The sequence below is a fragment of the Ranitomeya imitator genome, chromosome 10 (assembly GCF_032444005.1).
Source record: "Ranitomeya imitator isolate aRanImi1 chromosome 10, aRanImi1.pri, whole genome shotgun sequence".
NCBI lineage: Eukaryota > Metazoa > Chordata > Amphibia > Anura > Dendrobatidae > Ranitomeya > Ranitomeya imitator.
Genome location: NC_091291.1, coordinates 72379610 through 72406696, shown reverse-complemented (window position 1 = coordinate 72406696; position 27087 = coordinate 72379610). Strand labels below are relative to the sequence as shown.

Sequence of the window (27087 nt, the reverse complement as noted above, 5' to 3'; positions counted from 1 at the left end):
CTGAAGGGGTTAAAACATTTTGCAGCAAGGAGCTGTGCTAATGCAGGCTGCTCCTCGCTGCAAAACCCCAGGGAATGAGGCTAAAAATAGATCAATGATCTATATTTAGCATCATTTGCGGTGAGGCGCCCTCTGCTGGCTGTTCATAGATCGTGGGAAATTACCTAGAAAGCTCCCTGGCTCCCTGGCTTTCTAGGTAATTTCCCACGATCTATGAACAGCCAGCAGAGGGCGCCTCACCGCAAATGATGCTAAATATAGATCATTGATCTATTTTTAGCCTCATTCCCTGGGGTTTTGCAGCGAGGAGCAGCCTGCATTAGCACAGCTCCTTGCTGCAAAATGTTTTAACCCCTTCAGAAGGATTTACATCGTTGGACGTTACAGATCTGCGGAGGGTAAGTATATTGTTGGTTTATTATGTTTCTTTACTCACAGAACGAGGGTCTTCAGTGACTGGATTGGGCGTTGAATAAAATACTACAACAACCATTGTTTTTATTTCATTAAAATAATTTTAAAGAATGTGTTTGTGTTTTATTTAACCCTTCACTACAATTGGATTAATAATGGATAGGTGTCATAATTGACGCCTCTCCATTATTAATTAGGCTTAATGTCACCTTACAATAGCAAGGTGGCATTAACCCTTCATTACCCCATATCCCACCGCTACACGGGAATGGGAAGAGAGTGGCCAAGTGCCAGAATAGGCGCATCTTCCAGATGTGCCTGTTCTGGGGTGGCTGGGGGCAGATATTTTTAGCCAGGGGGGGGCCAATAACCGTGGACCCTCTCCAGGCTATTAATATCTGCCCTCAGTCACTGGCTTTACTACTCTGGCGGAGAAAATTGCGCGGGAGCCCACGCCAATTTTTTCCGCCAGTTAACCCTTTATTTTAAGAGCTAGAACGGCCAAATTTTGCAGATACACACTACTGACATTAGTAGTGTGGAATCTGCAAAAAAAATGGAGAGAAGACATGGTTTACTGTATGTAAACCATGTCTCAAATCATGTCGGGTTTTATGAAGGAGAAAGAAAAAGCCGGTAATTGAATTACCGGCTTTCAAGCTGTATAGCGCTGGAATAAGTATTAATATATATACATATATGTGTCTACTGACATATATATATATATATATATATATATATATATATATTCTTTTCTTTTTGGGACACATGGATCACTTCTATAGCGGTATGTTGGTTTTGCAAGCCTGCGAGAAAACCACGCAGTACGGATGCCATACGGATTACATACGGAGGATGCCATGCGCAAAAAACGCTGACACAGCCTGCCTACGGAGGAGCAACGGACCATTTTTTTGGGGACTTTTCAGCGTATTACGGCCGTAATATACGGACCGTATTGTTTTACGCTGTGTGTGACGCCGGCCTAAGACATAATGCCGCTATATCTAATAGGACCAACTGCAGCTATCCGCAGTACAATACAGGTGTGCAATTTATATGCGGTAGTGGAATTAGCGGTTACATCTACGGGGTCCTTTAGGCGGCATCAGCAGTAAAATCATGCCAGCACGACCACCGTGCCTTGAGGGTACCGAGTGTGCCGGCAATAAGGTGGAGCGTGTGTGTTTGATGGATGTCAGCGCGATTCAACATGGGCGGAGCTTACTGCCGGCGTCACGGCGCCTGCGCAGTTGTTCCTTGTGTGTAACTCGGTCCACAGGAAGATGGCGCCCCAGCACATGCGCAGTTGGAAACCTGGCAACTGGACCTCTAGGGCCAGGTACCTGCTCATGCGCAGAGAGGAGAACGCCGAGAGATAGTAACAATGGCGGCTGGAATACTGTATCAGATAGTCCGGAGCCCGGCAACTCCAGGACATTTTTGGAGCGGCACATACAGGTAGTAATTAGCCCCTTAACTCTTTATCTCCAGGGTGGGAGCTATTTAATGGCGGTTTTGTCAGTGTATTCCTTGCACCTGCAACCAGGCACAGCATGCATCTCCGATGTGATTCAACCACACGGAATCTCATTTTCCCATATGCCTCCTGAGGAACCACATCATGGGGGGGAAACGCTTAGAGGCTAAACCTGAACACAGATAAGTGCTTCAGGCTTTTTAAATTTATTAATTGTTTTCACCATTTGTGCATTTGTAACCAATGTATATACATATGGGTACTTGACCATCTGTGACACTAATCTGAATGGTATCCGTTAGTTACTAGGTATATCCTAGTTATCGCTGGTTAAAGTGCTTTCATTTTGTTATCTCTTCAGGGTCTGACCGAGCTACAGGGATCCGTATATATGGGTCACTAGTGTAGCCCCTAAGGCACCACCCAGGTTCAGGATCCCTAATTTTTGCAGGGATTCAGCTAGGGTTAGTAGGGGCAGCCGCCGAGGAGCAGGGGCGCCATTTGCGTTCGAGAGGGTGCCAACCTCCGCTGACAGGCAGGGTTGTTCGGCTAGGGACTCTATAGGGCGTACTAGCCTTAGCAACAGGCGGTGTATAAAGTATATAGGGATTTGTACGGTCAGACCAGTTGTCTTATTGGTGAATTACTACCTGGCATTTGTTTTCATTTGTTGGTCCCTAGGCTGTGGGTCTTGTATTAGGTATTGGTAGTGGTATAGTATCCCCACACGTGTATAGGGACTTATAGGGTTTGAAGGGTTTGCCGACGAGGAGCGGGGGCGCCATATTGCGTTCAAGAGGGTGCCAACGTCCGCAGACAGGCAGGGAGTATTTTAGGGACGTGTAGTATTTGCATTTCGTCCATTTTTGCCCCCCACCCATTGCCCTTCATCTTTCGTGCCAGGTTTTTATTGACCCACTCCCACTATAAGGGGTTTGGGTGTTGTGTCAGTTTTTAATCCTAATTTGGTTAAATAAAGTTTTTGGATATATTAGTTTTTTCGTTTTCTTTTTTTAACTTATTATAAAGGCTCAAATCTCTAAAACTACACTGGAATTGAAGGAAAAATGTGGCTTATAAACTTTGATCTCCTGCATGTAAAGCACAGGGACAGAGGACCACCATGTCCAGGCCTGTGTGGAATGGATAGGGAAATCAGAGCCTGAAGGTCCTCACACAGGCGAGCTGAATACCGCCATATGCATGGCAATTACATCATTCTTACCTGTACATGGACATGATGATTACCGCTCTGTAGTGTTTGCATTATCATTATATTACGGTGTGCTGTGACCTTTTATTATATCACGTTTTGGTTACATCACTATTTATTATTAATACTTGTGTGACATCACTATAACCCCAGTGATGTGACCGTACAGGTGTAATAAAGGTCACATTCCCACTGGGAGGATCCCCTATAGGATTAAGATGGTGCAGGCTCAGAGCGATCACAGAACAAACCTGCCGGAAATTTTGCTGCTTTAGGTCAGAGCTGCTCTTCCTCTTCAAGGCCGCTCTGCTCTTGGGTGAGACCCCCAATGTCATGCTGATTGACAGCCAGCACCCCGCAGGTATGCCGCAGTGATCCGGCTGTCAATCAGCATGACGTCAGCAGTGACACCCTGTCCAAGCAAAGCGGACAAGATATGACGTCACCAGAGGCTGCAGGATTTCCAGCAGACGCGTTCCACACTCTGAGCCTGGCAGAGATCGGCGCTGGGCACGCAGGTGCTCATGGCAATCCCCGCTCAGGACATTCTGCTGCCAAGTAGTGATAGTAAGTTTGTATAAATAATCTATGGTGTAGGGATTTTCTTGGGCACAAATTTTTGGTTTGGGGGCAGAGAGGAAAGGATGAATAAAGCATTAGATGCCCCATCTCACATTCTGCACGGACGTAGGTGTGGATTCTGCAACAAATAACGTACAGACTCCATGGGTGGAGGTCACTGTGTATTATCCCTTTGTGCAGGGCCTGTGATTATTCTTGAGACATCAAGTGGATTTTCAGAAAGGATGTGCAGACGCCATAACGGCTGTAAATGAGAATTCCCCTTACAAATTTGATTGTATAGAAAGTCCCGGTAACGGGCGAGGAAGCGTATAGTATTATACATCACAACTGCTAGAAATGAAAACTCACTTGAAAAGTCTCATCAATTATCTAAAAATGTTTATTGAATGTGAATTATATTACACTGCACAAAAATCTATGTGAATATATACAGAACCACGCAGGTAGTTACAACTCTTGTTACACATCTTCTACTTCATAGTTATCCAGTAAAGCATCATCTCCAACATTATAGACCGGGCTTGGTCCTATCAGTCCATCGGCCCCAGCTGCGCAGTAATAGACCGCACCATGCGGAGCGCCACACACAGGTTGTATAGGATATGGACCACATCCGGCAGACAATGCTTTTAGCTGTAGTTTACGCCTTCTGTCTCCGCACTTGGTGTCGCAGTCTTCCCAGATGAGCTTCGTTCTTTTTTTCCCTCTGCTAAAGCTTTAAAATGCTGTCAAGAACAATATGCTGTCAGTACCATAATACTGCAATCTGGTACAAGGGTATATTCATGTACAGGGTGTAAGAACTGCAAAAAAGCCGAGTGATGAAGCACAGCAGGGATCTTACTCTGTGGGTCTAGTTCATTAACACTGGCGATTTGCAGGTCAATAGTAATGAAGGCACCGCAGGGATAATTGTGATTTGCAGGCCAGTGGTAATGAAGGCACCGCAGGGATAATTGTGATTTGCAGGTCAATAGTAATGAAGGCACCGCGGGGATAATTGTGATTTGCAGGCCAGTGGTAATAAAGGCTCCGCTGGGATAATTGTGATTTGCAGGTCAGTGGTAATGAAGGCACCGCGGGGATAATTGTGATTTGCAGGTCAGTGGTAATGAAGGCTCCGCTGGGATAATTGTGATTTGCAGGTCAGTGGTAATGAAGGCACCGCGGGGATAATTGTGATTTGCAGGCCAGTGGTAATAAAGGCTCCGCTGGGATAATTGTGATTTGCAGGCCAGTGGTAATGAAGGCACCGCAGGGATACTTGTGATTTGCAGGTCAGTGGTAATGAAGGCTCCGCTGGGATAATTGTGATTTGCAGGCCAGTGGTAATGAAGGCTCCGCTGGGATAATTGTGATTTGCAGGCCAGTGGTAATGAAGGCTCCGCTGGGATAATTGTGATTTGCAGGCCAGTGGTAATGAAGGCTCCGCGGGGATAATTGTGATTTGCAGGCCAGTGGTAATGAAGGCTCCGCTGGGATAATTGTGATTTGCAGGCCAGTGGTAATGAAGGCTCCGCGGGGATAATTGTGATTTGCAGGCCAGTGGTAATGAAGGCTCCGCGGGGATAATTGTGATTTGCAGGCCAGTGGTAATGAAGGCTCCGCTGGGATAATTGTGATTTGCAGGCCAGTGGTAATGAAGGCTCCGCGGGGATAATTGTGATTTGCAGGCCAGTGGTAATGAAGGCACCGCGGGGATAATTGTGATTTGCAGGCCAGTGGTAATGAAGGCACCGCGGGGATAATTGTGATTTGCAGGCCAGTGGTAATGAAGGCACCGCAGGGATAATTGTGATTTGCAGGTCAGTGGTAATGAAGGCACCGCGGGGATAATTGTGATTTGCAGACCAGTGGTAATGAAGGCACCGCAGGGATAATTGTGATTTGCAGGTCAGTGGTAATGAAGGCACCGCAGGGATAATTGTGATTTGCAGGTCAATAGTAATGAAGGCACCGCGGGGATAATTGTGATTTGCAGGCCAGTGGTAATGAAGGCTCCGCTGGGATAATTGTGATTTGCAGGTCAGTGGTAATGAAGGCACCGCGGGGATAATTGTGATTTGCAGGTCAATAGTAATGAAGGCACCGCGGGGATAATTGTGATTTGCAGGCCAGTGGTAATGAAGGCTCCGCTGGGATAATTGTGATTTGCAGGCCAGTGGTAATGAAGGCTCCGCTGGGATAATTGTGATTTGCAGGTCAGTGGTAATGAAGGCTCCGCGGGGATAATTGTGATTTGCAGGCCAGTGGTAATGAAGGCTCCGCGGGGATAATTGTGAATTGCAGGCCAGTGGTAATGAAGGCACCGCAGGGATAATTGTGATTTGCAGGCCAGTGGTAATGAAGGCACCACGGGGATAATTGTGATTTGCAGGTCAGTGGTAATGAAGGCTCCGCGGGGATAATTGTGATTTGCAGCCCAGTGGTAATCAAGGCTCCGCAGGGATAATTGTGATTTGCAGGCCAGTGGTAATGAAGGCTCCGCAGGGATAATTGTGATTTGCAGCCCAGTGGTAATCAAGGCTCCGCAGGGATAATTGTGATTTGCAGCCCAGTGGTAATCAAGGCTCCGCAGGGATAATTGTGATTTGCAGGCCAGTGGTAATGAAGGCACCGCAGGGATAATTGTGATTTGCAGGCCAGTGGTAATGAAGGCTCCGCTGGGATAATGGTGATTTGCAGGCCAGTGGTAATGAAGGCTCCGCAGGGATAATTGTGATTTGCAGGCCAGTGGTAATGAAGGCTCCGCTGGGACAATTGTGATTTGCAGGCCAGTGGTAATGAAGGCTCCGCTGGGACAATTGTGATTTGCAGGCCAGTGGTAATGAAGGCTCCGCAGGGATAATTGTGATTTGCAGGCCAGTGGTAATGAAGGCACCACGGGGATAATTGTGATTTGCAGGCCAGTGGTAATGAAGGCACCGCGGGGATAATTGTGATTTGCAGGCCAGTGGTAATGAAGGCACCGCAGGGATAATTGTGATTTGCAGGTCAGTGGTAATGAAGGCACCGCGGGGATAATTGTGATTTGCAGGTCAGTGGTAATGAAGGCTCCGCAGGGATAATTGTGATTTGCAGGTCAATAGTAATGAAGGCACCGCGGGGATAATTGTGATTTGCAGGCCAGTGGTAATGAAGGCTCCGCAGGGATAATTGTGATTTGCAGGTCAGTGGTAATGAAGGCTCCGCAGGGATAATTGTGATTTGCAGGCCAGTGGTAATGAAGGCTCCGCAGGGATAATTGTGATTTGCAGGTCAGTGGTAATGAAGGCTCCGCAGGGATAATTGTGATTTGCAGGCCAGTGGTAATGAAGGCTCCGCGGGGATAATTGTGATTTGCAGGTCAGTGGTAATGAAGGCACCACAGGGATAATTGTGATTTGCAGGCCAGTGGTAATGAAGGCTCCGCTGGGATAATTGTGATTTGCAGGTCAGTGGTAATGAAGGCACCGCGGGGATAATTGTGATTTGCAGGCCAGTGGTAATGAAGGCTCCGCTGGGATAATTGTGATTTGCAGGCCAGTGGTAATGAAGGCTCCGCTGGGATAATTGTGATTTGCAGGCCAGTGGTAATGAAGGCTCCGCGGGGATAATTGTGATTTGCAGGCCAGTGGTAATGAAGGCACCGCAGAGATAATTGTGATTTGCAGGCCAGTGGGAATGAAGGCACCACGGGGATAATTGTGATTTGCAGGTCAGTGGTAATGAAGGCTCCGCGGGGATAATTGTGATTTGCAGCCCAGTGGTAATCAAGGCTCCACGGGGATAATTGTGATTTGCAGGTCAGTGGTAATGAAGGCTCCGCAGGGATAATTGTGATTTGCAGGCCAGTGGTAATGAAGGCTCCGCAGGGATAATTGTGATTTGCAGGCCAGTGGTAATGAAGGCACCGCAGAGATAATTGTGATTTGCAGGTCAGTGGTAATGAAGGCACCGCGGGGATAATTGTGAATTGCAGGCCAGTGGTAATGAAGGCACCGCAGGGATAATTGTGATTTGCAGGCCAGTGGTAATGAAGGCACCACGGGGATAATTGTGATTTGCAGGTCAGTGGTAATGAAGGCTCCGCGGGGATAATTGTGATTTGCAGCCCAGTGGTAATCAAGGCTCCGCAGGGAAAATTGTGATTTGCAGGCCAGTGGTAATGAAGGCTCCGCAGGGATAATTGTGATTTGCAGCCCAGTGGTAATGAAGGCTCCGCGGGGATAATTGTGAATTGCAGGCCAGTGGTAATGAAGGCACCGCAGGGATAATTGTGATTTGCAGGCCAGTGGTAATGAAGGCACCACGGGGATAATTGTGATTTGCAGGTCAGTGGTAATGAAGGCTCCGCTGGGATAATTGTGATTTGCAGGCCAGTGGTAATGAAGGCACCACGGGGATAATTGTGATTTGCAGGCCAGTGGTAATGAAGGCACCGCGGGGATAATTGTGATTTGCAGGCCAGTGGTAATGAAGGCTCCGCAGGGATAATTGTGATTTGCAGGTCAGTGGTAATGAAGGCTCCGCAGGGATAATTGTGATTTGCAGGCCAGTGGTAATGAAGGCTCCGCTGGGATAATTGTGATTTGCAGGCCAGTGGTAATGAAGGCACCACGGGGATAATTGTGATTTGCAGGCCAGTGGTAATGAAGGCACCGCGGGGATAATTGTGATTTGCAGGCCAGTGGTAATGAAGGCACCGCAGGGATAATTGTGATTTGCAGGTCAGTGGTAATGAAGGCACCGCGGGGATAATTGTGATTTGCAGGTCAGTGGTAATGAAGGCTCCGCAGGGATAATTGTGATTTGCAGGTCAATAGTAATGAAGGCACCGCGGGGATAATTGTGATTTGCAGGCCAGTGGTAATGAAGGCTCCGCAGGGATAATTGTGATTTGCAGGCCAGTGGTAATGAAGGCTCCGCTGGGATAATTGTGATTTGCAAGCCAGTGGTAATGAAGGCTCCGCAGGGATAATTGTGATTTGCAGGTCAATAGTAATGAAGGCTCTGCGGGGATAATTGTGATTTGCAGGTCAGTGGTAATGAAGGCACCGCGGGGATAATTGTGATTTGCAAGTCAGTGGTAATGAAGGCACCACGGGGATAATTGTGATTTGCAGGCCAGTGGTAATGAAGGCACCGCAGGGATAATTGTGATTTGCAGGTCAGTGGTAATGAAGGCACCGCAGGGATAATTGTGATTTGCAGGTCAATAGTAATGAAGGCACCGCGGGGATAATTGTGATTTGCAGGCCAGTGGTAATGAAGGCTCCGCTGGGATAATTGTGATTTGCAGGTCAGTGGTAATGAAGGCACCGCGGGGATAATTGTGATTTGCAGGCCAGTGGTAATGAAGGCTCCGCTGGGATAATTGTGATTTGCAGGTCAGTGGTAATGAAGGCACCGCGGGGATAATTGTGATTTGCAGGCCAGTGGTAATGAAGGCTCCGCTGGGATAATTGTGATTTGCAGGCCAGTGGTAATGAAGGCTCCGCTGGGATAATTGTGATTTGCAGGTCAGTGGTAATGAAGGCTCTGCGGGGATAATTGTGATTTGCAGGCCAGTGGTAATGAAGGCACCGCAGGGATAATTGTGATTTGCAGGTCAATAGTAATGAAGGCACCGCGGGGATAATTGTGATTTGCAGGCCAGTGGTAATGAAGGCTCCGCTGGGATAATTGTGATTTGCAGGCCAGTGGTAATGAAGGCTCCGCTGGGATAATTGTGATTTGCAGGTCAGTGGTAATGAAGGCACCGCGGGGATAATTGTGATTTGCAGGCCAGTGGTAATGAAGGCTCCGCTGGGATAATTGTGATTTGCAGGCCAGTGGTAATGAAGGCTCCGCTGGGATAATTGTGATTTGCAGGCCAGTGGTAATGAAGGCTCCGCGGGGATAATTGTGAATTGCAGGCCAGTGGTAATGAAGGCACCGCAGAGATAATTGTGATTTGCAGGCCAGTGGTAATGAAGGCACCACGGGGATAATTGTGATTTGCAGGTCAGTGGTAATGAAGGCTCCGCGGGGATAATTGTGATTTGCAGCCCAGTGGTAATCAAGGCTCCACGGGGATAATTGTGATTTGCAGGCCAGTGGTAATGAAGGCTCCGCAGGGATAATTGTGATTTGCAGGCCAGTGGTAATGAAGGCTCCGCAGGGATAATTGTGATTTGCAGGCCAGTGGTAATGAAGGCTCCGCTGGGATAATTGTGATTTGCAGGCCAGTGGTAATGAAGGCTCCGCAGGGATAATTGTGATTTGCAGGCCAGTGGTAATGAAGGCACCGCAGGGATAATTGTGATTTGCAGGCCAGTGGTAATGAAGGCTCCGCTGGGATAATTGTGATTTGCAGGCCAGTGGTAATGAAGGCTCCGCAGGGATAATTGTGATTTGCAGGCCAGTGGTAATGAAGGCTCCGCTGGGATAATTGTGATTTGCAGGCCAGTGGTAATGAAGGCTCCGCGGGGATAATTGTGAATTGCAGGCCAGTGGTAATGAAGGCACCGCAGGGATAATTGTGATTTGCAGGCCAGTGGTAATGAAGGCACCGCGGGGATAATTGTGATTTGCAGCCCAGTGGTAATCAAGGCTCCGCAGGGATAATTGTGATTTGCAGGCCAGTGGTAATCAAGGCTCCGCAGGGATAATTGTGATTTGCAGGTCAGTGGTAATGAAGGCTCCGCGGGGATAATTGTGATTTGCAGCCCAGTGGTAATCAAGGCTCCGCAGGGATAATTGTGATTTGCAGCCCAGTGGTAATGAAGGCTCCGCAGGGATAATTGTGATTTGCAGCCCAGTGGTAATCAAGGCTCCGCAGGGATAATTGTGATTTGCAGGCCAGTGGTAATGAAGGCACCGCAGGGATAATTGTGATTTGCAGGCCAGTGGTAATGAAGGCTCCGCTGGGATAATGGTGATTTGCAGGCCAGTGGTAATGAAGGCTCCGCAGGGATAATTGTGATTTGCAGGCCAGTGGTAATGAAGGCTCCGCTGGGACAATTGTGATTTGCAGGCCAGTGGTAATGAAGGCACCGCTGGGATAATTGTGATTTGCAGGCCAGTGGTAATGAAGGCTCCGCTGGGACAATTGTGATTTGCAGGCCAGTGGTAATGAAGGCTCCGCGGGGATAATTGTGATTTGCAGGTCAATGGTAATGAAGGCTCCGCGGGAATAATTGTGATTTGCAGGTCAGTGGTAATGAAGGCTCCGCAGGGATAATTGTGATTTGCAGGCCAGTGGTAATGAAGGCTCCGCTGGGATAATTGTGATTTGCAGGCCAGTGGTAATGAAGGCACCACGGGGATAATTGTGATTTGCAGGCCAGTGGTAATGAAGGCACCGCGGGGATAATTGTGATTTGCAGGCCAGTGGTAATGAAGGCTCCGCAGGGATAATTGTGATTTGCAGGTCAGTGGTAATGAAGGCTCCGCAGGGATAATTGTGATTTGCAGGCCAGTGGTAATGAAGGCTCCGCTGGGATAATTGTGATTTGCAGGCCAGTGGTAATGAAGGCTCCGCTGGGATAATTGTGATTTGCAGGCCAGTGGTAATGAAGGCACCACGGGGATAATTGTGATTTGCAGGCCAGTGGTAATGAAGGCACCGCGGGGATAATTGTGATTTGCAGGCCAGTGGTAATGAAGGCACCGCAGAGATAATTGTGATTTGCAGGTCAGTGGTAATGAAGGCACCGCGGGGATAATTGTGATTTGCAGGTCAGTGGTAATGAAGGCTCCGCAGGGATAATTGTGATTTGCAGGTCAATAGTAATGAAGGCACCACGGGGATAATTGTGATTTGCAGGCCAGTGGTAATGAAGGCTCCGCAGGGATAATTGTGATTTGCAGGTCAGTGGTAATGAAGGCTCCGCAGGGATAATTGTGATTTGCAGGCCAGTGGTAATGAAGGCTCCGCAGGGATAATTGTGATTTGCAGGCCAGTGGTAATGAAGGCTCCGCAGGGATAATTGTGATTTGCAGGCCAGTGGTAATGAAGGCTCCGCAGGGATAATTGTGATTTGCAGGCCAGTGGTAATGAAGGCTCCGCAGGGATAATTGTGATTTGCAGGCCAGTGGTAATGAAGGCTCCGCGGGGATAATTGTGATTTGCAGGTCAGTGGTAATGAAGGCACCACGGGGATAATTGTGATTTGCAGGCCAGTGGTAATGAAGGCACCGCGGGGATAATTGTGATTTGCAGGTCAGTGGTAATGAAGGCTCCGCGGGGATAATTGTGATTTGCAGGTCAGTGGTAATGAAGGCACCGCGGGGATAATTGTGATTTGCAGGCCAGTGGTAATGAAGGCACCGCGGGGATAATTGTGATTTGCAGGCCAGTGGTAATGAAGGCACCGCGGGGATAATTGTGATTTGCAGGTCAATAGTAATGAAGGCTCTGCGGGGATAATTGTGATTTGCAGGCCAATGGTAATGAAGGCACCGAGGGGATAATTGTGATTTGCAGGTCAATAGTAATGAAGACACCGCGGGGATAATTGTGAATTGCAGGCCAGTGGTAATGAAGACACCGCGGGGATAATTGTGATTTGCAGGCCAGTAGTAATGAAGACACCGCGGGGATAATTGTGATTTGCAGGCCAGTGGTAATGAAGGCACCGCGGGGATAATTGTGATTTGCAGGCCAGTAGTAATGAAGACACCGCGGGGATAATTGTGATTTGCAGGCCAGTGGTAATGAAGGCACCGCGGGGATAATTGTGATTTGCAGGCCAGTGGTAATTAAGGCACCGCAGGGATAATTGTGATTTGCAGGCCAGTGGTAATGAAGGCTCCGCTGGGATAATTGTGATTTGCAGGCCAGTGGTAATGAAGGCTCCGCAGGGATAATTGTGATTTGCAGGCCAGTGGTAATGAAGGCTCCGCTGGGATAATTGTGATTTGCAAGCCAGTGGTAATGAAGGCTCCGCAGGGATAATTGTGATTTGCAGGTCAATAGTAATGAAGGCTCCGCAGGGATAATTGTGATTTGCAGGCCAGTGGTAATGAAGGCTCCGCTGGGATAATTGTGATTTGCAAGCCAGTGGTAATGAAGGCTCCGCAGGGATAATTGTGATTTGCAGGTCAATAGTAATGAAGGCTCTGCGGGGATAATTGTGATTTGCAGGTCAGTGGTAATGAAGGCACCGCGGGGATAATTGTGATTTGCAAGTCAGTGGTAATGAAGGTACCACGGGGATAATTGTGATTTGCAGGCCAGTGGTAATGAAGGCACCGCGGGGATAATTGTGATTTGTAGGTCAATAGTAATGAAGGCACCGCAGGGATAATTGTGATTTGCAGGCCAGTGGTAATGAAGGCTCTGCAGGGATAATTGTGATTTGCAGGCCAGTGGTAATGAAGGCACCGCGGGGATAATTGTGATTTGCAGGCCAGTGGTAATGAAGGCTCTGCAGGGATAATTGTGATTTGCAGGCCAGTGGTAATGAAGGCACCGCGGGGATAATTGTGATTTGCAGGCCAGTGGTAATGAAGGCTCCGCAGGGATAATTGTGATTTGCAGGCCAGTGGTAATGAAGGCACCGAGGGGATAATTGTGATTTGCAGGCCAGTGGTAATGAAGGCTCCGCGGGGATAATTGTGATTTGCAGGCCAGTGGTAATGAAGGCTCTGCAGGGATAATTGTGATTTGCAGGCCAGTGGTAATGAAGGCACCGCTGGGATAATTGTGATTTCCAGGCCAGTGGTAATGAAGGCTCTGCGGGGATAATTGTGATTTGCAGGTCAGTGGTAATGAAGGCACCGCGGGGATAATTGTGATTTGCAGGCCAGTGGTAATGAAGGCACCGAGGGGATAATTGTGATTTGCAGGCCAGTGGTAATGAAGGCTCCGCTGGGATAATTGTGATTTGCAGGCCAGTGGTAATGAAGGCTCCGCAGGGATAATTGTGATTTGCAGGTCAATAGTAATGAAGGCTCTGCGGGGATAATTGTGATTTGCAGGCCAGTGGTAATGAAGGCTCCGCTGGGATAATTGTGATTTGCAGGCCAGTGGTAATGAAGGCACCGAGGGGATAATTGTGATTTGCAGGCCAGTGGTAATGAAGGCTCCGCTGGGATAATTGTGATTTGCAGGCCAGTGGTAATGAAGGCGCCGCAGGGATAATTGTGATTTGCAGGTCAATAGTAATGAAGGCTCTGCGGGGATAATTGTGATTTGCAGGTCAGTGGTAATGAAGGCACCGCGGGGATAATTGTGATTTGCAGGCCAGTGGTAATGAAGGCACCGAGGGGATAATTGTGATTTGCAGGCCAGTGGTAATGAAGGCTCCGCTGGGATAATTGTGATTTGCAGGCCAGTGGTAATGAAGGCTCCGCAGGGATAATTGTGATTTGCAGGTCAATAGTAATGAAGGCTCTGCGGGGATAATTGTGATTTGCAGGTCAGTGGTAATGAAGGCACCACGGGGATAATTGTGATTTGCGAGTCAGTGGTAATGAAGGCACCAAGGGGATAATTGTGATTTGCAGGCCAGTGGTAATGAAGGCACCACGGGGATAATTGTGATTTGCAGGCCAGTGGTAATGAAGGCTCCGAGGGGATAATTGTGATTTGCAGGCCTGTGGTAATGAAGGCACCGAGGGGATAATTGTGATTTGTAGGTCAATAGTAATGAAGGCACCGCGGGGATAATTGTGATTTGCAGGCCAGTGGTAATGAAGGCTCCGCAGGGATAATTGTGATTTGCAGGTCAATAGTAATGAAGGCTCTGCGGGGATAATTGTGATTTGCAGGTCAGTGGTAATGAAGGCACCACGGGGATAATGGTGATTTGCGAGTCAGTGGTAATGAAGGCACCGCGGGGATAATTGTGATTTGCAGGCCAGTGGTAATGAAGGCACCACGGGGATAATTGTGATTTGCAGGCCAGTGGTAATGAAGGCTCCGAGGGGATAATTGTGATTTGCAGGCCTGTGGTAATGAAGGCACCGAGGGGATAATTGTGATTTGTAGGTCAATAGTAATGAAGGCACCGCGGGGATAATTGTGATTTGCAGGCCAGTGGTAATGAAGGCTCCGAGGGGATAATTGTGATTTGCAGGCCTGTGGTAATGAAGGCACCACGGGGATAATTGTGATTTGCAGGCCAGTGGTAATGAAGGCACCGCGGGGATAATTGTGATTTGTAGGTCAATAGTAATGAAGGCACCGCGGGGATAATTGTGATTTGTAGGCCAGTGGTAATGAAGGCTCCGAGGGGATAATTGTGATTTGCAGGCCTGTGGTAATGAAGGCACCGAGGGGATAATTGTGATTTGCAGGCCAGTGGTAATGAAGGCTCCGCTGGGATAATTGTGATTTGCAGGCCAGTGGTAATGAAGGCACCGATGGGATAATTGTGATTTGCAGGCCAGTGGTAATGAAGGCTCCGCTGGGATAATTGTGATTTGCAGGCCAGTGGTAATGAAGGCTCCGCTGGGATAATTGTGATTTGCAGGCCAGTGGTAATGAAGGCTCCGAGGGGATAATTGTGATTTGCAGGCCAGTGGTAATGAAGGCTCCACGGGGATAATTGTGATTTGCAGGCCAGTGGTAATGAAGGCACCGCGGGGATAATTGTGATTTGCAGGCCAGTGGTAATGAAGGCTCCGAGGGGATAATTGTGATTTGCAGGCCAGTGGTAATGAAGGCTCCACGGGGATAATTGTGATTTGCAGGCCAGTGGTAATGAAGGCACCGCGGGGATAATTGTGATTTGCAGGCCAGTGGTAATGAAGGCTCCGCTGGGGTAAGGTGCGCTAAATTCATTAAGAGGTGCACGCCATGCAATGAATCAGGCGAATCCTACAATGGATGTGGATCTCCACCAGAAATGCTACTCATTTATGCCACCAATTGTCGAAAATGTTCATAAATGTGCCAAGTGGTCTTCGCCACGCCAACTCCCTCCTCACGTCCTTTAAATTTGCCACAGCTGGCTGAGACTGGAAGGAACTTTTTGAGTGACTTTGAGAATTCTGGCATGAACACCTTGATGAATCAGGCAAGATGTCTTATAAGACACTGACAATTTGAGGTCTAACCACAGCTGCCGTCCAGATACAGATGACCTGGTGTGGAGTCTGCAGTGATTACCTACTTACCTGGGAGTTCCTAAACTCCGAATACAGCGAGAACAGGACATGTAAGGACTGGATACGACTCTTGTACACAGGGATGTCCAGCATGGCTAGAAGAGAGGATGGGGAAGGTTCAATCATCAGATAGTATCACTTAGGGCGTTCTCCAACAGGTTATATCGTCCAGAAAATGGAGAATGTCATTGTGAACATTCATTATTTTAAAAAAGCACTGCAGCCTGTACAAGACTGACCGGTCCGAAGGAGTGAGGAAGAGAGAAATCATTTCTACTATATATTTCTACATAAGAACATATTATTCAAGAGACTGAAGGAAAAGAGAAGCCGTGGGCCCAGCTTTATCTTGATATCTACTATATAATCGTCTAAGGGTCACTTCCGTCTTTCTGTCTGTCTGTCACGGAAATCCCAAGTCACTGATTGGTCGTGGCTGTTTTGCCGCGACCAATCAGCGACGGGCACAGTCTGGCGGCAAAATGGCCGCTCCTTCCTCCCCGCAGTCAGTGCCAGCTCCATACTCTCCTCCAGTCAGCGCTCACACAGGGTTAATGGCAGCGTTAACGGACCGCGTTATGCCGCGGGTAACGCACTTTCTAATAACGTTGCTATTAACCCTGTGTGACCAACTTTTTTACTATTGATGCTGCTTATGCAAAAAGATCTAATGTTAAAAATAATTAAAAAAATAAAAAAATAGTTACTCACCCTACGTCGGCCCCTCGGATCCAGAACAGGCCTTTCCCACTCCTCGCGACGCCCCGGTGACCACTCCATGCATTGCGATCTCGCGAGATAATGACGTAGAGGTCTATTTTTTTTATTTTCTTTTTTTTTTTTTTTTTTTTTTTAACAGGGATATGATGCCCACATTGCTATATACTACGTGGGCTGTGCAATATACTACGTGGGCTGTGCAATATACTACGCGGGCTGGGCAATATACTACGCGGGCTGGGCAATATACTACGCGGGCTGGGCAATATACTACGCGGGCTGGGCAATATACTACGCGGGCTGGGCAATATACTACGCGGGCTGGGCAATATACTACGCGGGCTGGGCAATATACTACGCGGGCTGGGCAATATACTACGCGGGCTGGGCAATATACTACGTGGCTGGGCAATATACTAAGTGACTGGGCAATATACTACGTCACTGGGCAATATACTACGTGGCTGGGCAATATACTAAGTGACTGGGCAATATACTACGTGGGCTGTGCAATATACTACGTCGACATGCATATTTTAGAATACCCGATGCGTTAGAATCGGGCCACCATCTAGTATATATATAATTGTCTAAGGGTCTGTTTGTCTGTAACCGAAATCCCGCGTCGCTGATTGGTCGAGGCCGGCCGGGCGCGACCAATCAGCATTCATAAAAAAACTACATACATATACTAGAACGAGAATAACATGAAGGACAGTCTGTGATGGCGAGAATAACATGGAGGACGGTCTGAGGGCGAGAATAACATGGAGGACAATCTGTGAGGGTGAGAACAACAAGGAGGACAGTCTGTGAGGTAGAGAATAACATGGAGGACAGTCTGTGAGGGAGAGAATAACATGGAGGACAGTGTGTGAGGGAGAAAATAACATGGAGGACAGTGTGTGAGGGAGAATAACACGGAGGACGGTGTGTGAGGGAGAATAACACGGAGGACAGTCTGAGGGAGAGAATAACACGGAGGACAGTCTGAGGGAGAGAATAACATGGAGGACAGTGTGTGAGGGAGAGAATAACATGGAGGACTGTCTGTGAGGGCGAGAATAACATGGAGGACAATCTGTGAGGGCGAGAATAACATGGAGGACAGTCTGTAAGGGCGAAAATAACATGAAGGACAGTCTGTGAGGAAGAGAATAACATGGAGGACAGTGTGTGAGGGAGAAAATAACATGGAGGCCAGTGTGTGAGGGAGAAAATAACATGGAGGACAGTCTGAGGGAGAATAACACGGAGGACAGTGTGTGAGGGAGAATAACACGGAGGACAGTGTGTGAGGGAGAATAACACGGAGGACGGTGTGTGAGGGAGAATAACACGGAGGACAGTCTGAGGGAGAGAATAACACGGAGGACAGTCTGAGGGAGAGAATAACATGGAGGACAGTCTGAGGGAGAGAATAACATGGAGGACAGTCTGTGAGGGAGAGAACAACATGGAGGACAGTGTGTAAGGGAGAGAATAAAAATGTTCCCCGTTTTTAAGTTTATCATTTGGTAAAATAAATGGTGTCTTTGAAAACTATAAGTCATCCTGTAGAAAACAAGCTGTCATACAGAGATAGATGACTAAAAGTTTTGACTCTTAAAATAAAGACAGGAGAAAAACAATGGCAGTATGTCCAATGGGTTAAAACATAAATGTAAGCACCAATGTTTATATGAATACTAGATGGTGGCCCTATTCTAACGCATCAGGTATCTACTATATATTCGTCTAATTCTGTCTGTCTGTAACGGAAATCCTGCGTTGCTGATTGGTCTCGCCAGCTGCCCGCGACCAATCAGCGACAGGAGCAGTCCGGACGCGAATTGGCACGGGATTTGAACCACGCTTCGCTGATTGGTCGCAGCCGGCCGCGACCAATCAGCGATATTAGCTCGGGATTTAACCCCCGCTTTAACACCGCTTCACTGATAATGTATATATTTTACCCGGCAAATCCTGTGTATTCATTGCATTATTCTTAAATCTTCATAAATAAACTACATAGATATTCTAGAATACCCGATGCGTTAGAATCAGGCCACCATCTAGTCACTATATAACAGTCTCTAAAAAAAGATCTACGGTTTGGTGTCCTTTAACCCCTTCAAGCCACAGCCTTTTTCATTTTTGCTTTTCTGTTTTTTGCTCCCCTCTTTCCCAGAGCCATAACGTCTTTATGTTTTCGTCAATATGGCCATGTGAGGGTTTGTTTTTTGCGGGACGAGTTTCACTTTCAACAACACCATTGGTTTTATCATGTTGTGTACTCGAAAATGGGAACAAAATTCCAAGTGTGGTGAAATTGCAAAATAAATGCAAGGCCAGAAGTTACATAGTTACATAGTTATTAAGGTTGAAGGAAAACTATAAGTCCATCTAGTTCAACCCATAGCCTAACCTAACATGCCCTAACATGTTGATCCAGAGGAAGGCAAAAAAAAACCATGTGGCAAAGAGTAAGCTCCACCTTGGGGAAAAAATTCCTTCCCGACTCCACATACGGCAATCAGACTAGTTCCCTGGATCAACGCCCTATCAAGGAATCTAGTGTATATACCCTGTAACATTATACTTTTCCAGAAATGTATCCAGTCCCCTCTTAAATTTAAGTAATGAATCACTCATTACAACATCATACGGCAGAGAGTTCCATAGTCTCACTGCTCTTACAGTAAAGAATCCGCGTCTGTTATTATGCTTAAACCTTTTTTCCTCCAAACGCAGAGGATGCCCCCTTGTCCCGGTTTCAGGTCTATGATTAAAAAGATCATCAGAAAGGTCTTTGTACTGTCCCCTCATATATTTATACATTAACATAAGATCACCCCTTAGTCTTTGTTTTTCCAAACTAAATAGCCCCAAGTGTAATAACCTATCTTGGTATTGCAAACCCCCCAGTCCTCTAATAACCTTGGTCACTCTTCTCTGCACCCGCTCCAGTTCAGCTATGTCTTTCTTATACACCGGAGACCAGAACTGTGCACAGTATTCTAAGTGTGGTGGAACTAGTGACTTGTATAGAGGTAAAATTATGTTCTCCTCATGAGCATCTATGCCTCTTTTAATGCATCCCATTATTTTATTTGCCTTTGTAGCAGCTGCCTGACACTGGCTACTGAATATGAGTTTGTCATCCACCCATACACCCAGGTCATTTTCATTGACGGTTTTGCCCAGAGTTTTAGAATTAAGCACATAATTATACATCTTATTTCTTCTACCCAAGTGCATGACCTTACATTTATCCCCATTAAAGCTCATTTGCCATTTATCAACCCAAGCTTCTAGTTTACATAAATCATCCTGTAATATAAAATTGTCCTCCTCTGTATTGATTACCCTGCAGAGTTTAGTGTCATCTGCAAATATTGAAATTCTACTCTGAATGCCCCCTACAAGGTCATTAATAAATATGTTAAAAAGAAGAGGGCCCAATACTGACCCCTGTGGTACCCCACTGCTAACCGCTACCCAGTCCGAGTGTGCTCCATTGAGTCAGCTCTCAACCCACTTGCACATATTTTCCCCTATCCCCATTATTCTCATTTTATGTATCAACCTTTTGTGTGGCACCGTATCAAAAGCTTTTGAAAAGTCTATATACACTACATCCACTGGGTTCCCTTAGTCCAATCCGGAACTTACCTCTTCATAGAAACTGATCAAATTAGTCTGACATGAACGGTCCCTAGTAAACCCGTGCTGATACTGGGTCATGAGGTTATTCCTCTTCAGATACTCCAGTATAGCATCCCTTAGAATGCCCTCCAGGATTTTACCCACAGTAGAGGTTAAGCTTACTGGCCTATAATTTCAGAGTTCAGTTTTTGTCCCTTTTTTGAATATTGACACCACATTTGCTATACGCCAGTCCTGCGGTACAGACCCTGTTATTATGGAGTCTTTAAAGATTAAAAATAATGGTCTATCAATGACTGTACTTAATTCCTGCAGTACTCGAGGGTGTATCCCATCCGGGCCCGGAGATTTGTCAATTTTAGTGATTTTTAGACGCCGCCGCACTTCCTGCTGGGTTAAGCAGGTGACATTTAATTGGGAATTTTTATCACTAGACATTTTGTCTGCCATGGGATTTTCTTGTGTAAATACTGATGAAAAAAGTCATTTAACATATTGGCTTTTTCCTCATCCTCATCCACCATTTCACCCAGACTATTTTTAAGGGGGCCAACACTATCATTTTTTAGTTTCTTTCTATTTATGTAGTTAAAGAATATTTTAGGATTATTTTTACTCTCTCTGGCAATGAGTCTCTCTGTCTCAATCTTTGCTGCCTTGATTTGCTTTTTACAGAATTTATTTAATTTTCTGTATTTATTTAATGCCTCATCACTACCTACTTCCTTTAATTCTCTAAATGCTTTCTTTTTGTCACTTATTGCGCCCCTTACAGCTCTATTTAGCCATATTGGTTTCCTCCTATTTCTAGTATGTTTATTCCTATACGGTATATACTGTGCACAGGTCCTATCCAGGATGCTAATAAACGTCTCCCATTTTCTTTGTGTATTTTTATGTCTCAGGATATCGTCCCAGTTAATTGCACCAAGAGCCTCTCTCATCCGTTGGAAATTTGCCCTCCTGAAGTTTAGTGTCCTTGTAACCCCTCTACTACACATCTTTTTAAAGGATACATGAAAACTTATTATTTTGTGATCGCTATTACCCAAGTGACCCCCAACCCTTATATTTGCTATGCGGTCTGGCCTGTTGGTTAATATTAGGTCTAGCAGTGCCCCCCTTCTTGTTGGGTCCTGAACCAGTTGTGAAAGGTAATTGTCTCTCATAGCTGTCAAAAACCGATTACCTTTGCTGGAACTGCAGGTTTCTGTTCCCCAATCTATTTCAGGGTACCGTATATACTCGAGTATAAGCCGACCCGAGTACAGGCCGACCCCCCTAATTTTGCCACAAAAAACTGGGAAAACCTATTGACTCGAGTATAAGCCTAGGGTGGAAATGCAGCAGCTACTGGTGAATTTCAAAAATAAAAATAGATCATTATTTCCCCATAGCTGTGCCATATAGTGCTCTGCGCCATTCATATCTCCCCATAGCTGTGCCCCATATAGTGCTCTGCACTGTTCATATTCCCCCTTGGCTGTGCCATATAGTGCTCTGCAGCGTTCATATCTCCCCATAGCTGTGCCTCATACAGTGCTCTGCAGCGGTCATATCTCCCCATAGCTGTGCCCCATATAGTGCTCTGCAGCGTTCATATCTCCCCATAGCTGTGCCTCATATAGTGCTCTGCAGCGTTCATATCTCCCCATAGCTGTGCCCCATATAGTGCTCTGCAGCGTTCATATCTCCCCATAGCTGTGCCCCATACAGTGCTCTGCAGCGTTCATATCTCCCCATAGCTGTGCCCCATATAGTGCTCTGCAGCGTTCATATCTCCCCATAGCTGTGCCCCATACAGTGCTCTGCAGCGTTCATATCTCCCCATAGCTGTGCCCCATATAGTGCTCTGCAGCGTTCATATCTCCCCATAGCTGTGCCCCATACAGTGGTCTGCAGCGTTCATATCTCCCCATAGCTGTGCCCCATACAGTGCTCTGCAGCGTTCATATCTCCCCATAGCTGTGCCATATAGTGCTCTGCGCCGTTCATATCTCCCCATAGCTGTGCCCCATATAGTGCTCTGCACTGTTCATATTCCCCCTTGGCTGTGCCATATAGTGCTCTGCAGCGTTCATATCTCCCCATAGCTGTGCCTCATACAGTGCTCTGCAGCGTTCATATCTCCCCATAGCTGTGCCCCATATAGTGCTCTGCAGCGTTCATATCTCCCCATAGCTGTGCCCCATATAGTGCTCTGCACTGTTCATATTCCCCCTTGGCTGTGCCATATAGTGCTCTGCAGCGTTCATATCTCCCCATAGCTGTGCCCCATACAGTGTTCTGCAGCGTTCATATCTCCCCATAGCTGTGCCCCATATAGTGCTCTGCAGCGTTCATATCTCCCCATAGCTGTGCCCCATACAGTGCTCTGCAGCGTTCATATCTCCCCATAGCTGTGCCCCATATAGTGCTCTGCAGCGTTCATATCTCCCCATAGCTGTGCCCCATATAGTGCTCTGCAGCGTTCAAATATCCGCATAGCTGTGCCCCATATAGTGCTCTGCAGCGTTCATATCTCCCCATAGCTGTGCCCCATACAGTGCTCTGCAGCGTTCATATCTCCCCATAGCTGTGCCCCATACAGTGCTCTGCAGCGTTCATATCTCCCCATAGCTGTGCCCCATACAGTGCTCTGCAGCGTTCATATCTCCCCATAGCTGTGCCCCATACAGTGCTCTGCAGCGTTCATATCTCCCCATAGCTGTGCCCCATACAGTGCTCTGCAGCGTTCATATCTCCCCATAGCTGTGCCCCATATAGTGCTCTGCAGCGTTCATATATCCGCATAGCTGTGCCCCATACAGTGCTCTGCAGCGTTCATATCTCCCCATAGCTGTGCCCCATACAGTGCTCTGCAGCGTTCATATCTCCCCATAGCTGTGCCCCATATAGTGCTCTGCAGCGTTCATATCTCCCCATAGCTGTGCCCCATACAGTGCTCTGCAGCGTTCATATCTCCCCATAGCTGTGCCCCATACAGTGCTCTGCAGCGTTCATCTCTCCCCATAGTTGTGCCCCATATAGTGCTCTGCAGTGTTCATATATCCGCATAGATGCTCCACATAAAGCTGTGCCATGGCCTCTGCTGCTGCAATAACAAAAACAAAAAAAAAAAACACATACTCACCTCTCTTGCTTGCAGCTCCCAGCGTCCGGACCCGGCGTCTCCCCGCTCTGACTGATCAGGCAGAGGGCGCCGCGCACACTATATGCGTCATCGCGCCCTCTGACCTGAACAGTCAGAGCGGAGACGCCGGGAAGATGGAGCGACGCCCGGCGGCTGGAACGGGGACAGGCAAATATGACATACTTACCTGGTCCCAGCGATCCTGACGCTCACTCTGCCTGTCACAGCTGTCTTCGGTGCCGCAGCTTCTTTCGCTATCAGCGGTCACCGTTACCGCTGATTAGAGAAATGAATAGGCGGCTGCACCCCGGTGGAGCCGCCTATTCATTTCTCTAATGAGCGGTCCCACGTGACCGCTGATAGAGGGGAAGAAGCTGCAGCACAGAAGACCGTGGGACGGCAGGGACAGCCCGAGGATCGCTGGGACTAGGTAAGTATACCTCAGCGCCCTCTCCCCCTCCGACCCCACCGCTACCGTGACTCGAGTATAAGCCGAGAGGGGCAGTTTCAGCCCAAAAATTTGGGCTGAAAATCTCGGCTTATACTCGAGTATATACGGTAGTTGAATTCCCCCATAATAATGACTTCTCCTTGAGTCGCAGCTTCATCTATTTGCTTTACGAGGATATTCTCCATTGCTTCCATTATTTTTGGAGATTTATAACAAACCCCTATCAGTAATTTATTATTTTTCCCCCCTCCCCTTATCTCCACCCACAGGGATTCTACATTTTCATTAAATTCACCTATATTATCACGCAGGATAGGTTTTAACCCCTTCCCGACCCATGACGCCACGTAGGCGTCATGAAAGTCGGTGCGTCATGGAAAGATCGCGTCCCTGCAGGCCGGGTGAAAGGGTTAACTCCCATTTCACCCGATCTGCAGGGATAGGGGGAGTGGTAGTTTAGCCCAGGGGGGGTGGCTTCACCCCCTCGTGGCTACGATCGCTCTGATTGGCAGTTTCACTTTCAACAGCCAATCAGAGCGATTTGTAATATTTCACCTATTATAACGGGTGAAATATTACAATCCAGCCATGGCCGATGCTGCAATATCATCGGCCATGGCTGGAAATACTAATGTGCCCCCACCCCACCCCTCCGATCGCCCCCCCATCCCCCCGATCTGGCCGGTACACTGCTCCGGCTTCCCTCAGTACAGGGCTCCGCTCCCCCCGTGCTCTTGTCCGCTCCCCCGGTGCTCCAATCACCCCCCCGTGCTCCAATCACCCCCCCTGCACTCCGATCCACCCCCCCCGGTGCTCCGATCCACCCTCCCGTGCTCCATTCCAGCCCCCCCGTGCTCCGTTCCACGCCCCCCGTGCTCCGTTCCACCCCCCCGTGCTCCGATCCCCCCCCCGTGGTCCCCCCCCACCCCATCATACTTACCGATCCAGCCGGGGTCCCGTCCGTCTTCTCCCTGGGCGCCGCCATCTTCCAAAATGGCGGGCGCATGCGCAGTGCGCCCGCCGAATCTGCCGGCCGGCAGATTCGTTCCAAAGTGCATTTTGATCACTGAGATATAATCTATCTCAGTGATCAAAATAAAAAAAATAATAAATGACCCCCCCCCCTTTGTCACCCCCATAGGTAGGGACAATAAAAAAAATAAAGAAATTTTTTTTTTCCACTAATGTTAGAATATGGTTAGGGGTAGGGATAGGGTTAGGGGTAGGGTTAGGGGTAGGGTTAGGGCTAGGGTTAGGGCTAGGGTTAGGGGTAGGGGTAGGGCTAGGGTTAGGGTTTCGGTATGTGCACACGTATTCTGGTCCTCTGCGGATTTTTCCGCTGCGGATTTGATAAATCCGCAGTGCTAAACCGCTGTGGATTTATCGTGGATTTACTGCGTTTTTTCTGCGCATTTCACTGCGGTTTTACAACTGCGATTTTCTATTGGAGCAGTTGTAAAACCGCTGCGGAATCCGCACAAAGAAGTGACATGCTGTGGAATGTAAACCGCTGCGTTTCCGTGCAGTTTTTCCGCAGCATGTGTACAGCGATTTTTGTTTCCCGTAGGTTTACATTGAACTGTAAACTCATGGGAAACTGCTGCGGATCCACAGCGTTTTCCGCAGCGTGTGCACATACCTTTAGAATTAGGCTATGTGCACACGGTGCGGATTGGCCGCTGCGGATTCGCAGCAGTGTTCCATCAGGTTTACAGTACCATGTAAACATATGAAAAACCAAATCCGCTGTGCCCATGGTGCGGAAAATACCGCGCGGAAACGCTGCGTTGTATTTTCCGCAGCATGTCAATTCTTTGTGCGGATTCCGCAGCGTTTTACACCTGTTCCTCAATAGGAATCCGCAGGTGAAATCCGCACAAAAAACACTGGAAATCCGCGGAAAATCCGCAGGTAAAACGCAGTGCCTTTTACCCGCGGATTTTTCAAAAATGGTGCGGAAATATCTCACACGAATCCGCAACGTGGGCACATAGCCTTAGGGTTAGGGTTGGAATTAGGGTTGTGGTTAGGGTTGGAATTAGGGTTGTGGCTACAGTTGGGATTAGGGTTAGGGGTGTGGGGGGGTTAGTGTTGGAGGTAGAAATGAGGGGTTACCACTGTTTAGGCACATCAGGGGTCTCCAAACGCAACATGGCGCCACCATTGATTCCAGCCAATCTCGTATTCAAAAAGTCAAATGGTGCTCCCTCACTTCCGAGCCCTGACGTGTGCCCAAACAGTGGTTTACCCCCACATATGGGGTACCAGCATACTCAGGACAAACTGCGCAACAATCACTGGGGTCCAATTTCTCCTGTTACCCTTGTGAATCTAAAAAAATGCTTGCTAAAACATAATTTTTGAGGAAAGAAAAATGATTTTTTATTTTCACGGCTCTGCGTTGTAAACGTCTGTGAAGCAATTGGGGGTTCAAAGTGCTCACCACATATCTAGATAAGTTCCTTCGGGGGTCTAGTTTCTAAAATGGGGTCACTTGTGGGGGGTTTCTACTGTTTAGGCACATCAGGGGCTCTGCAAACGCAACGTGACGCCCGCAGAGCATTCCATCAAAGTCTGCATTTCAAAACGTCACTACTTCAATTCCAAGCCCCGGCATGTGCCCAAACAGTAGTTTACCCCCACATATGGGGTATCAGCGTACTCAGGAGAAACTGGACAACAACTTTTGTGGTCAAATTTCTCCTGTTACCCTTGGGAAAATAAAAAATTGCAGGCTAAAAGATCATTTTTGAGAAAATAATTTTTTTTTTTTATTTTCATGGCTCTGCGTTATAAACTTCTGTGAAGCACTTGGGGGTTCAAAGTCCTCACCACACATCTAGATTAGTTCCTTTGGGGGTCTAGTTTCCAAAATGGTGTCATTTCTGGGGGATCTCCAATGTTTAGGCACACAGGGGCTCTCCAAACGTGACATGGTGTCTGCTAATGATTGGAGCTAATTTTCCATTTAAAAAGCCAAATGGCGTGCCATCCCTTCCGAGCCCTGCCGTGCGCCCAAACAGTGGTTTACCCCCACATATGGGGTATCAGCGTACTCAGGACAAACTGTACAACAATATTTGGGGTCCAATTTCTCCTATTATCCTTGGCAAAATAGGAAATTCCAGGCTAAAAAAATCATTTTTGAGGAAAGAAAAATTATTTTTTATTTTCATGGCTCTGCGTTATAAACTTCTGTGAAGCACCTGGGGGTTTAAAGTGCTCAATATGTATCTAGATAAGTTCCTTGGGGGGTCTAGTTTCCAAAATGGGGTCACTTGTGGGGTTGCTCCAATGTTTAGGCACACAGGGGCTCTCCAAACGCGACATGGTGTCCGCTAACAATTGGAGCTAATTTTCCATTC

General features: G+C 47.5%; 1 protein-coding gene across 5 annotated transcripts in view; it reads right to left on the bottom strand.

Annotated features, from left to right (window-relative positions):
- Positions 1 to 4053: 4053 nt before the first annotated feature.
- IFT46 (intraflagellar transport 46) overlaps positions 4054 to 27087 on the bottom strand; it is a 104388-nt gene continuing 81354 nt past the window's right edge. For 3 of the 5 annotated variants that reach the window (XM_069742767.1, XM_069742768.1, XM_069742764.1), the window contains 2 exons: positions 15780 to 15865; positions 4054 to 4417 (listed from right to left, as the gene is read on the bottom strand). In XM_069742767.1, coding sequence (XP_069598868.1) covers positions 4322 to 4417; positions 15780 to 15865 — 182 coding nt within the window. In that variant the 3' untranslated portion in view covers positions 4054 to 4321. The remainder of the gene's footprint in view (positions 4418 to 15779; positions 15866 to 27087) is intronic. The other 2 variants (XM_069742765.1, XM_069742763.1) reach the window with 1 other exon arrangement.